The 13,503-nt window shown below is 39.1% G+C and overlaps 1 protein-coding gene across 1 annotated transcript; it reads right to left on the reverse strand.

The window, feature by feature from the left end:
* Positions 1 to 2,354: 2,354 nt before the first annotated feature.
* Positions 2,355 to 3,691, reverse strand: LOC128640534 (1-acyl-sn-glycerol-3-phosphate acyltransferase gamma-like). The gene has a single exon (XM_053693006.1). The coding sequence runs from the start codon at positions 3,573 to 3,575 to the stop codon at positions 2,355 to 2,357; it is 1,221 nt and encodes a 406-aa protein (XP_053548981.1). The 5' UTR covers positions 3,576 to 3,691.
* Positions 3,692 to 13,503: the final 9,812 nt, after the last annotated feature.

Genomic DNA, 13,503 nt, shown 5'->3' on the forward strand with positions numbered 1-13,503 from the left:
AACATCTCTATGTAAAAAAGAAAGATATTTTACCTCAAAAGTTCCTCAGTAGCCACATCCCATTGTAAAGGATTTCTAAGCAGCATATTAGTGTGTCTGTCCTGGGACATCTGAAGGGATGAGCATCGTGAACTCTCATATTATTTCACCAATCAGGTAAAGGAAGCTTACTATGAAATCTCATGAGAGTTAAGTCAAATCTCATGAGATCACAGTAAGAGTTCATGACCTCAGCACTGCTGATGTTGATTGGCTGCTGTTCATTTCTTCATTTTTTTAATTTTTTTACCTGCAGCTGGGAGCAGCTGAGTATAACTTTTTACACAGAACTTACTCTGCTGAGCTGAGGAAATTGTGAGGAAAAATATCTTCCTTTTTTACATAGAGATGCTCAGGTGATATTTTCCTGTCAGATTTTTACAGTTCTGCTGCATCAGTTTCAAGTGATTTAGCATATGAGTATTATGTCCTTTTAATGGAGATAATGGAGATTAGTCAGGATCACACCGGTCTGTCTTGGCATGTGTCTCCCCTCTGCGTTCCACTGAATCACGTGTCTGCCTAACACGTCATAGCATTCCGGGCATCAGAGGTATTGTGGTAGATGCGGTCTCCAGATTTTCAAAGACAGACCTCCAAAAACATCTGCTCTTTAGTGCATTTAGCATGCAGGATGAGTTTTATTGGATCTTGTTATTGTATTTCTGTGTCTTAGATGTGTTATATTTATTAAATCCTTTGCAGTTCCTTAAAAAAATATTTAAGCAAGTAATTGATAATAATGAATTGTATTCAAAGCAACTGCAAGAACACCCTTTCCAGTGGGCTGGAGTCTCTCCCACACACAATGGGAAATTTATTTTATTTTTGCTGCTGCCTACTGGTTACTTTTCTCTGAAATGACAATGCCATCATTGTTATCCTTACTAATCATCATCATGCAACATCCTCCTTCCCTTGTATTTATTTATTTTCTTTAATTTGTGTTATGTATTTGTATTTTTTTACTATGGATCAGCCTACCTTTATACCAATTCCTAAAGAAACTGACTGCACTTTTCAAATAATCAATAATAAATAATAATAACAAAAAAATAGAACCTTCTATCCAATCTGCGAACTGCAGCATTTTTTTCTTGTTTATAGGTTACATTCCTTCAGCTACCTTATCTCTGAATAGACCATTCCACACGGATACTTAAAGGGACAGTCTAGTCAAAATGAAACTCTAATGGTTCAGATAGGGCATGCGATTTTAAACAACTTTCCAATTTAGTTTTATCATCAAATTCACTTTGCTTTCTTGGTATTCTTTGTGGAAAGCTAAACCTAGGTAGGTTCATGTGATAATTTCTAAGCTGTTGAACTGCCTCTAATCTCAGTGCATTTTGACAGTTTTTCACAATTAAAGGGACACTGAACCCAATTTTTTTATTTTGTGATTCAGTTAGAGCATACAATTTTTTTTTTTTTTTTTTTATTATTTTTTTAGGAGCTGCTGATGTATGAGCATGAATTTATATTATATGCACACACCTACATACAGTCCGTGAGCAACTTGCAGTCTATACAGTATCAAGACAGACAGCGGAGCAGTGTAGATTAGTGGCACTGCACACAGTGGTGTAAGTGGCTCAAAGCAGCTCTGAATAGAAGGGTGCATCTGCTTCTGTACGAGTGGGTCTGCATGCAACAATATGATCCACACAGAGCAGAGTGTGTGTGGTGGCTCTGCCTGAAACAATATTAGAGAGCTCCAAAGAACGGTGTGTGTGTTTGTGGTGGCTCTGCATGAAGCAATGTGATCAGATGGCTTCACATAGGGCAGGGTGTGTGTGGTGGCTCTGCTTAAAACAATATGATCAGATGGCTCCTTACAGAGCAGGGTGTGTGTGTATGCTTGTGATTGGTGGCTCTGCATGAAACAATGTGAACAGATGCCTCCACAAAGAAGGGTGTATGTGTTTGTGGTGGCTCCGCTTAAAACAATATGATCAGATGGCTCCACAAAGAGCAGGGGGGGTGTGGTGGCTTTGCATGAAACAGCAAGTGGTGGCCCTGCATAAAATATAATCAGATGGCTCCACAAAGATGGGGGTCTGTATAGTGGCTCTGTATAAAACAATGTTGCAAAAGCAGCAGGTGGGTAACAGCTCTGAGCAATGTGTGGCCCAGTAAGTAATGGGATTAGGTTGCTCTATGTAGAGTGTTAGTGGTCCAGCATGGGTGGGTGGCTGAGCAAAAACAGTGTGTGAAAAAGCTGCTCTGAAGGAAGCGACAAATGGGTGACTACAGAACTGCAGAATATGTGTAGGTTGCTCTGTATGACAGAGCGCTTCCAGTGAATACAAAGACTAGAAGGCTGGGGCCAGGCTTACTTTGTGGGATGCAGCAGTGTAAGGGTTAAAACATATTTTTAGGGAAAATACAGGGACAGGGTGCAGCGAAGCTCTCACCATAACAGAGGCTAGAAAACATATGGCGTGAATGTACCAGAAAGAGAGGGGCAGAAATGAGAAGACTGACCATAACCACTGACAGAAGTGGAGTGTGAGGGCAAAAAAACAAAACAAAGAGTCCCTGGCAAAAATCCCAATTGCAAATGAGAAGAGGGGAGACAGAAGCAGACTTGCCCAGAACAGGAAATTGAGGAGAGTCCATGGCCGACGAGAGGGAACAATCTGGGGGCCAGGAAAGGTGCCTTCTTGGAGATATCGTTCTTGCAATGCATCCATTTCCTGATACAGTTTATGCAACCAGTTAGCAGCTTCCTTCTCATCAACAGGAATTTCTTCCAGTGGAAACCGTCTCACACACATGTCTGCTTCATATTTCTTCCCATATAAAATGCCCAACAGGGATGGATTTTTATTTCCACGGAAATTCAGTGTCACATCATAGACCGCAGAGACTGTGCCTCGTAAACACTCTACCGCTGTGGTAAACACTCGGGTACGTGGAAGGAGATGGTGCTTCAGCCGAGCCAGACCCTTTTTGTCAGTGACCTCCATACTGATCTTGTGCTTTGTCTCAGTAAAACGTGTCCCCTCACAATACAACAGGAACCATATGTACTCCGGATAATCTTTCAGGCTGCGGAGCCCCTCTAAAACCGTCTCTCTGTCCTCCTCCCACTTGCGTTTGCAGAACACGATCTCCAGGAAATACCAGGTCCAGCCAATGAGAGGAACCATCAGCAGCTCCTTCTTTGCAAGAACCTTGGAGCTGCCCAGAACTCCAAAGCACTCACACATCGTCCAGCCACAAAGGAAGTCAATCTCAAAGTTGTGGTTGAGAATGATAATGGCATGTTCCTTCCCAAAGTGGTCCACAGTCTGCTGGTCTGTAAACAGGGTGCACTGAGTGCCAGACCACCACTCCAACAACATCACCAGCTGGCTCCAGAAGGAATATGCCAGGCGGCAGTTGATGTGGCGATACAGCTGCCTGTTTACCCACCATAGAGGAAGGGTGCAAAGCTGCAGGAAGTTGATAATGAGGCCACTCAATACAAAGACAAATCCAATGAGTAGATGAACAACAAATTGGGTCTTCACAAACTCCCAGACCCCCATCCTGCACCCACCGTTCAGTGCCGCTTACACGGACACTCACTCGCCACCGTCCTGCTTGGGAGTCACGCAGCTGCTGAGTGCAAACACCTTACGATCAGTGCCGGCTCTCTAATTAGGCCTCGCGCTTGCTGGGGGCCTCCCGTGGACTCATTGATTGAATTACAGTGAGACTGAGAGTCAGACTCTAACAGAGGTGTCCAGTGACTGCCACTGCCCGTGTTGCGTGCTGATGGTCAGGGAGCAGTAACTGACAGTCTGACTCCACTCTCCAGCGGTCACCCCCCTTGACCCGGCCGTCACCCACGCGCCGCCGCTATCATGTTTGTTTCAGTCAGGTGGCGGGTGCGCGCTCAGTTCACGTGTGGCGTTAGATTGCAGTGCAAGGCCTGGCCTAGAGCATGCAATTTTAAGCAACTTTCTAATTTACTCCTATTATCATTTTTTCTTCGTTCTCTTGCTATCTTTATTTGAAAAAGAATGCATCTCAGCTTTTTTTTTTGGTTTCAGTACTCTGGACAGCACTTTTTTATTGGTGGATGAATTTATCCACCAATCAGCAAGGACAACCCAGGTTGTTCAACAAAAATAGGCCGGCATCTAAACTTACATTCTTGCATTTCAAATAAAGATACCAAGAGAATGAAGAAAATTTGATAATAGGAGTAAATTAAAAAGTTACTTAAAATTTCATGCTCAATCTGAATCACGAAAGAAAATTTTTGGGTACAGTGTCCCTTTAAACATTGTAAGTTCATGTGTGTCAAATAGATAACATTCTGCACACTCCAGTGGAGTTATTTAAGAGTCAGCACTGATTGGCTAAAATGCATATCTATCAAAAGAACTGAAATAAGAGGGCAGTCTGCAGAGTCTTAGAAAAAAGGCAATCCCAGAGGTAAAAAGTATATTAACCCCTTAGTGACCGGACTACTTTTCAATTTTCTTACCGTTAGGGCTGTTTTTACATTTTTGCAGTATTTGTGTTTAGCTATAATTTTCCTCTTACTCATTTACTGTACCCACACATATTATATGCAGTTTTTCTCGCCATTAAATGGAATGTCTAAAGATAACATTATTTTCATCATATCTTATAATTTACTATAAACAAAAATATAAAATATGATGAAAAAATAGAAAAAAACACACGTTTTATAACTTTGACCCCCAAAATCTGTTACACATCTACAACCACCATGTAGCGATAGTTATATTGTAACACTGATATCTGTCAGAAATCCCTGAATAACCCTTCACATGTATATATATATATATATATATATATATATTTAGTAGACAACCCAAAGTATTGAGCTAGGCCCATTTTGGTATATTTCATGCCATCAATTCACCGCAAAATGCGATCAAATAAAAAAAATCCTTAACTTTTTCACAAACATTTTCACAAACTTTAGGTTTCTCAATGAAATTATTTACAAACATCTTGTGCAATTATGGCACAAATTGTTGTAAATGCTTCTCTGGGATCCCCTTTGTTCAGAAATAGCAGACATTTATGGCATTTCTTTTTGGTAATTAGAAGGCCGCTAAATGCCACTAAACACTTGTATTATGTACAGCAGTGAAGGGGTTAATTTGGTAGCTTGTCGGGTTAATTTTAGCTATAGCGTAGTCTAGTAGACAACCCAAAGTATTGATCTATGCTTATTTTGGTATATTTCATGCCACCATTTCACCGCCAAATGCGATCAAATAGAAAAAATAGTTCACTTTTTCACAAACTTTTTCACAAACTTTAGGTTTCTCAATAAACTTATTTACAAACAGCTTGTGCAATTATGTCACAAATGGTTGTAAATTCTTCTCTGGGATCCCCTTTGTTTAGAAATTGCAGACATATAGGACTTTTGCATTGTTTTTTGGTAATTAGATGCCAGCTAAATGTCGCTGCGCACCACACTTGTGTTATGCCCGGTAGAGAAGGGGTTAATTATGTAGCTTGTAGGGTTAATTTTAGCTTTAGTGTAGAGATCAGTCTCCCACCTGATACATCCCACCCCCTAATCCCTCCCTGACCCCTCTCAAACAGCTCTTTTCCCTCCCCAACCCCACAATTGTCACCGCCATCTTAAGTACTGGCAGAAAGTTTGCCAGTAATAAAATAAAAGGCTTTGTTTTTATTTATTTTTTATTTTATTTTTTAATATATATTCTGCAGTATAGGATCCCCCCTTAGCCCCCAACCTCCCTGATCCCCCCTAAACAGCTATCTAACCCTCCCCCCTCTACCTATTTGCCACCATCTTGGGTACTGGCAGCTGTCTGCCAGTACCCAATTTGCAATAAAATTGGCTTTTTTTATTAAAAAAAAACAAACAAACAAACAAAAAATTTCTGTAGTTTAGCTGCCCCCTCAATAACCTACCCCCCACCCACTCCCAGATCCCTTTGACAACATTTCTCCCCCCCCCCCTCGCTCCTTCCCTTTCACTTAACAGTTCCATAGTGTAGCAGTCCCACCTGTTCCCACCCCCGTGCGGGCTCTCACCCCCGTACATGCTCCCAGAGCCCCCGTGCACAATCCCGCCCCCCTCTTTCCTCAGCACCGGATATCCTCCAGCGACGGGCTGCCCACCCAATTCCCTTCTATGGCTCCCACCCATCAATGATCGGCACCATCGATGGCTGATGCAGAGAGGGCCACAGAGTGGCTCTCTCTGCATTGGTTGTTAAAAAAAAGGGTATTGCACAATGCCTCAATATTGAGGCATCGCTGCAATACCCTGAGAATGTCTGGAAGCGATCACGACCACTCCTACTGCTTGAAACCCCTGAGGATGTACAGGGTAGGTCCTTGGTCATTAAGTGACAGTTTTGGTAGCACTTACCCTGTATGTCCCTGGTCATTAAGGGGTTAAAATAACTGTGTTAGTTATGAAAAACTGAGGAATTGGTAGATTAACAAGTAAGGATTTGATCATGATCTATGGTTTGCCATCTATCTGCATATTAACGGCAGCAGACAAGCCTTTTTTATGTTGTCTCAATCACAATTAGCCATTTATATTGTTTATCAGCAGAAATCATTATCATTTCAGTGATATGTCTGCCCTATTTTACTGATTACAATAAAAATTCTCAATACTTCAAGAAAGAATTACAGCAGACGTATGCAATTCTTTTCGGCCGAATTTCATTTTCGGACGAATTTTGGCCGATTCTGAGATTTGAATGAGTCCGAATTTTAGTATTGGCACCATAACTAAAATTCCAAAAATTAATAAATCAGTTTACAAATTTTCGGATCCATTCTTTATTCATATTCTGAATTTTCATTGTTCTAATTTAAACCGCCATCCCCCGACATTGCCAACACTAACTAGGACACTAAATAAAGCTATTAACCCCTAAACCGCTGTTCCCCGACATCTCCGACACTAACTAAACCTATTAACCCCTAAACCATCCCCCCACATCGCCGACACTAACTAAACCTATTAACCCCTTAACCTTAGTTCCCAAACATCGCCAACACTAACTACACCTATTAACCTCTAAACCGCAGTTCCCCGACATCGACAACACTAACTAAACCTATGAACCCCTAAACCGCCCCCCATATCGACGACACTAACTAAACCTATTAACCCCTAAACTGCAGTTCCCCCGACAGCACCTTAACAAACTAAAACACTAAATAAAGCTATTAACCCCTAAACTGCAGTTCCCAAACATTGCCAACACTAACTAAACCTATTAACCCCTAAATCACAGTTCCCCAACATCACTGACACTAACTATACCTATTAACCTCTAAACTGCCGTACCCCACATTGCAACTACCTAAATTAAACTATATTAACGCCTAAACCTAACACCCCTAACTTTAACATAATTAAAATACACCTAAATTAAAGTTACAATTACTAACTACCTATTTAAAAATAAATACAAACTTACCTGTGAAATAAAAATAAAACCTAAGCTAGTTACAATATTACTATTTACTAGCTACCTAGTTAAAATAAATACAAACTTACCTGTTAAAAAAAATAAAACCTAAGCTTAAACTAAAAAAACCTAAGATTACTAAAAATAAAAAACCTAACATTACAAAAAAATTAAAACGGTAATAGGTTTAGATAGTGTCGGCGATGTGGAGGGGCAGCGGTTTAGGGGTTAATAGCTTTTTTAGTGTTGGGAATGTCGGGGAACGGCAGTTTAGAGGTTAATACATTTAGTTAGTGTTGGCGATGGGGGTGCAGCGGTTTAGGAGTTAATAGGTTTAGTTATTGTTGTTGATGTGGGGGGACGGTGGTTTAGGGGTTAATAGCTTTATTTAGTGTTGGCGATGTCGGGGAACTTCAGTTTAGAGGTTAATAGGTTTAGTTAGTGTTGGCGATGTGGGGGGCAGCGGTTTACGGGTTAATAGCTTTATTTAGTGTCAGCAATGTGGGTGATGGCGGTTTTTTAGATAATATTGTTTTTCGGGAATCAGCATATTCCTTATGTTAAGTAAACTCGGATCTATTCTTTATTCATATTCATTATGCTATTGTAAACTTCAGAATAGAATAATGAATATGAATAAAGAATGGATCCGAAATAATGAACGGATCCGAAAAACGAACGGATCCAAAAACCAATTTAACTTAACATAACTTATTTGCCGAAACATTTTTTTTTTTTAACTTAAAGGGACAGTCTAGTCCAAAAAAAACTTTCATGATTCAGATAGGGCATGTAATTTTAAACAATTTTCCAATTTACTTTTATCACCAATTTTTCTTTGTTCTCTTGGTATTCTTAGTTGAAAGCTTAACCTAGGAGGTTCATATGCTAATTTCTTAGACCTTGAAGGCCGCCTCTTAAGAATGCATTTTAACAGGTTTTTCACCACTAGAGGGTGTTAGATCATGTTTTTCATATAGATAACACTGTGCTTGTGCACGTGAAGTTACCTGGGAGCCATCACTGAATGGCTAAACTCCAAGTCTGTCAAAAGAACTGAAATAAAGGGGCAGTCTGCAGAGGCTTAGATACAAGATAATCACAGAGGTAAAAAATATATAAATATAACTGTGTTGGTTATGCAAAACTAGGGAATGGGTAATAAAGGGATTATCTATCTTTTAAAACAATAACAATTCTGGTGTAGACTGTCCCTTTAAAGGGACATTATACACTCATTTTTTATTTGCATAAATGTTTTGTAGATGATCTATTTATATAGCCCATAAAGTTTTTTTGTTTTTTTTAAATGTATAGTTTTGCTTATTTTTAAATAACATTGCTCTGATTTTCAGACTCCTAACCAAGCCCCAAAGTTTTATGAGAATACCGTGAGATACCTACTCCAGCTTCCTCCTGTTTGTGTAAAGGGTCTTTTCATATGCAAAAGAAGGGGGAGGGGGTCTTATTTCCCACTTGCAGTGGGCTTTCCAGCTACCTTTTCAACAGAGCCAAACTAACAGCTTCTAAGTAAGTTTTTAAACCGTTTTATACTGGATTTTTATATCAGTATCTGTGCATCTTATTCTTTATAGTAGTGTCTATTACATGCAGTTATATGAAAATGAGTGTATACTGTCCCTTCAACTAAACTAATTTCCCAAAATAAAATGATTTATTTAACTTATGAAAAAGAAACTAAACTAAACTCATTTTTTACGTGTTGCACATGTCTAGTTTACAGGGCAATTTTTCACATGAATTGAATCCCACAGATAAAAGGACTTGATAAACCCCAGACAACACCTTCAAATTTTTACCAAAAGTGTTTGACTGTGGCACTAGTTTTGCACATTAGGAAAACACACTGAAATTGCCCACAGCTATACTGGCTGACATTAGGAAGCAATATCACCCGACACTTCTGCTTAATCAATAAAAATTAAGCAATTAATAATAAGAACTTTTAAAAATTAGTCAGAACAATAACCCAACAAACGCACTTGCCCACTATACTGATAATTCCCTGGTTCCAATCCCTATGAGATATACACTCATCGCTATCATTTCAGAGCACAACAGATTTATTGCATCCGCGTCACATGCTCTTCAACCATTGGTGTAATCAGTAAAACATCAACAAGATAACAATTTCCGGTGGTTTCCGGAGGTAAAGATTCCGAGCTTTTGAGGTTTTTAATGGCACAAGAATTTCAAGATTGTGATCTCTGGAAAAACACGCTGACAATACTGGTCAAATTCCCGAAAACATTCTCTACAATAGCAAAATTCTGATCCACCCCCAAGATTCTAATTAATCCTAAAGTAGAGGACTTTATGATTCTAATGTCTATATTAATCAACTGTACTATGCACAATAACGAGAAAAAGATTTAAAAAATGATGGGATAAAAAACAAAATTAAAGTGCTATATACATATACCACCTCTACTTCTAAAAACAATTATCCATTTTTAAAAAAAAATAATATTCTGATTCTAGCTACCATTATAGTTGTCATTTACAGTGATGGTCATTACCTTGAACTGCCTATTATAAGATATGGTAAAAAACAAACAAAGAAAAAACAATCAAACAGATATGTGCACTATCAACAGGAAATCTGTGTTTTGCCTATGCTCAGTAGAGGACTTTTTTGTGTGGTAACAATCACGTGACAGGAAGCAAACAGATTAACTTAACCTCTATAATGGTAGCTCTCTTATTTCCCTACAGGCAGTGGCTACACTGAGAATTTTCTAAGTGTTCAATTTGCAAGAAAACAAGAAAATTGTTTGCTGTTTTTAACACAATGGGGGGTAGTTATCAAGCCGTCAACCTCAAATACGCTGGAATTCCACAGCATATTTGTGGCGAGGCTGATTCGCCTTAGTTATCAAGCCCTACTGCCTGGCAAAAGTAGAATTTAGTGACGTAAGCTTCGATCCGCCGGACTCAGTCCGACACAGAGCGATTCTTACGTCACTCCAGATGTTCCGCACACAAGTGCGGCACAATCTGACTACTTTTGCTAGTTATCAAAAAACTAGCAGATACGCTCAGCACTTTTCCGGCCCAGCGTACCTGGTTTTCAATCCGCAGCCCTGGAGGCGGCGGATCCCATAGGAATCAATGGGAGTCTGACCATAGCGAAAGTTCATGTTCGCTGCTGCCAGACATCCCATTCATTCCTATGGGAGCTGTCTACACCTAACACCCTAACATGTACCCCGAGTCTAAACACCCCTAATCTGTCCCCCTACACCGCCGCAACTAAATAAATGTATTACCCCCTAAACCGCCGCTCCCGGAGCCCACCGCAAGCTATACTAAATATGTTACCCCCTAAACCGCCGCTCCCGGAGCCCACCGCCACTCTAATAAACTGATTAACCCCTAAACCGCCGCTCCCGGAGCCCACCGCAAGCTATAATAAATATGTTAACCCCTAAACCGCCGCTCCCGGTCCCCGCCGCAACTATAATATATGTATTAACCCCAATACCCCGCTCTCAGACCCCGCCGCCACCTACATGATACCTATTAACCCCTATCCTGCCCCCCTATACCGTCGCCCTCTATAAAAAAGTTATTAACCCCTATCCTGCCGATCCTGGACCTCGCCGCAACTAAATAAATAGTTTAACCCCTAAACCGCCGCTCCAAGACCCGCCGCCACCTACATGATACATATTAACCCCTATCCTGCCCCCCCTATACCGTCGCCACCTATAATAAATTTATTAAGCCCTATCCTGCCCCCCACTACACCGCTGCCACTGTAATAAAATTATTAACCCCTAAACCTAAGTCTAACCCTAACCCTAACACCCCCCTAACTTAAATATTAATTAAATAAATCTAAATAATATTTCTCTTATTAAATAAATTAATCCTATTTAAAACTAAATACTTAACTTTAAAATAAACCCTAATATAGCTACAATATAAATAATAATTATATTGTAGCTATCTTAGGATTTATTTTTATTTTACAGGCAACTTTCAATTTATTTTAACTAGGTACAATAGCTATTAAATAGTTATTAACTATTTAATAGCTACCTAGCTAAAATAAAGAGAAATTTACCTGTAAAATAAAAACTAACCTAAGTTACAATTACACCTAACACTACACTATACTTTAATAAATTATTCCTATTTAAAACTAAATACTTACCTGTAAAATAAACCCTAAGATAGCTACAATATAATTAATAATTGTAGCTATTTTAGGATTTATATTTATTTTACAGGTAACTTGGTATTTATTTTAGCTAGTTAGAATAGTTATTAAATAGTTATTAACTATTTAATAACTACCTAGCTAAAAGAAATACCAAATTAGCTGTAAAATAAATCCTAACCTAAGTTACTATTAAACCTAACACTACACTATTATTAAATTAATTAAATAAATTAACTACAAATAACTACAATTAAATACAATTAAATAAACTAACTAAATTACAAAAAATAAAAAAAGCTAAGTTACAAAAAATAAAAACAATAAGTTACAAACATTTGAAAAATATTACAACAATTTTAAGCTACTTACACCTAATCTAAGCCCCCTAATAAAATAACAAACCCCCCCAAAATAAAAAAAATTCCCTACCCTATTCTAAATTAAAAAGTTCAAAGCTATTTTACCTTACCAGCCCTTAAAAGGGCCTTTTGCGGGGCATGCCCCAAAGAATTCAGCTCTTTTGCCTGTAAAAGAAAAATACAACCCCCCCAACATTAAAACCCACCACCCACATAACCCTAATCTAACCCAAACCCCCCTTAAAAAACTAACACTACCCCCCTGAAGATCATCCTACCTTGAGTCGTCTTCACTCAGCCGAGCCACCGATGGAACCGAAGAGGAGATCCGGAGCGGAAGAAGTCATCATCCAAGGGGCGCTGAAGAAATCTTCCATCCGATGAAGTCATCTTCCAAGCGGCACTGAAGAAATCTTCCATCCGATGAAGTCATCTTCCAAGCGGCGTCTTCAATCTTCATCCATCCGGAGCGGAGCGAGCCATCTTCAGACGAGCCGACGCAGAGCCATCCTCTTCTTCCTGACGACTACCGACGAATGGATATTCCTTTAAGGGACGTCATCCAAGATGGTGTCCCTTCAATTCCGATTGGCTGATAGGATTCTATCAGCCAATCGGAATTAAGGTAGAAAAAATCTGATTGGCTGATTGAATCAGCCAATCAGATTGAAGTTCAATCCGATTGGCTGATCCAGTCAGCCAATCAGATTGAGCTCGCATTCTATTGGCTGTTCGCATTCTATTGGCTTGTGAGTCTTGAGAAAGGTCAGTGAAGACCGAAACCGGTTGACTGGTAAGGAGTATTTTAATTGTGATCACATTAAGAAGCCATCTGCACTATTGTTTGCCTTTCCTTTTTTGGCAGGTAAGGGACAACATTGCAAGTTGGAATTATTTGTTAACTACCGCCCAAGAAGATATCTACATAATCAGCAGTTGGGATCCATATTGAGATAGACTATAGCAAGATTCTTATTATCCAATTTGAATATTTATTTGGACTTTTAAGCATTTTATGTTATATCATCCGTTTCTTAAACCACTGTTGTTATATGGTCTCTTTTAATTAACATCTCGAGGCTCTTTGAGCAAGTCCCTTATATCTAGCTCAGCAACTCTGAGCCCTTTATATTCAAATTTTAGGGTATCAATTTAGAGCCTGTGTTCAATTTCAATCCAATCACAAAGTTTTGCCACTTTTCAATGTTTATAATAGATATTTGTTCACATCACATCACAGTTTGCAAGCAGAAACACATTTGAACACACGTTAAAGTTGTGCTGTTGTTTTTATTTGGTTCTATTTATGCTTTATGTATGCATTAGTTGATTTGTCAAAAATTCACTTGTATATCGTTTTATTTTGAATTCATTGTTTATTTTGAAAATAAGGTTCACACACCCCTGCAATATTTTTCTCACATCTCTACACCCTTTTTGGATAAACACATAGGCACAACCTCAGGTC

The sequence above is a fragment of the Bombina bombina genome, chromosome 9, assembly GCF_027579735.1.
Source record: "Bombina bombina isolate aBomBom1 chromosome 9, aBomBom1.pri, whole genome shotgun sequence".
NCBI classification, from domain to species: Eukaryota; Metazoa; Chordata; class Amphibia; order Anura; family Bombinatoridae; genus Bombina; species Bombina bombina.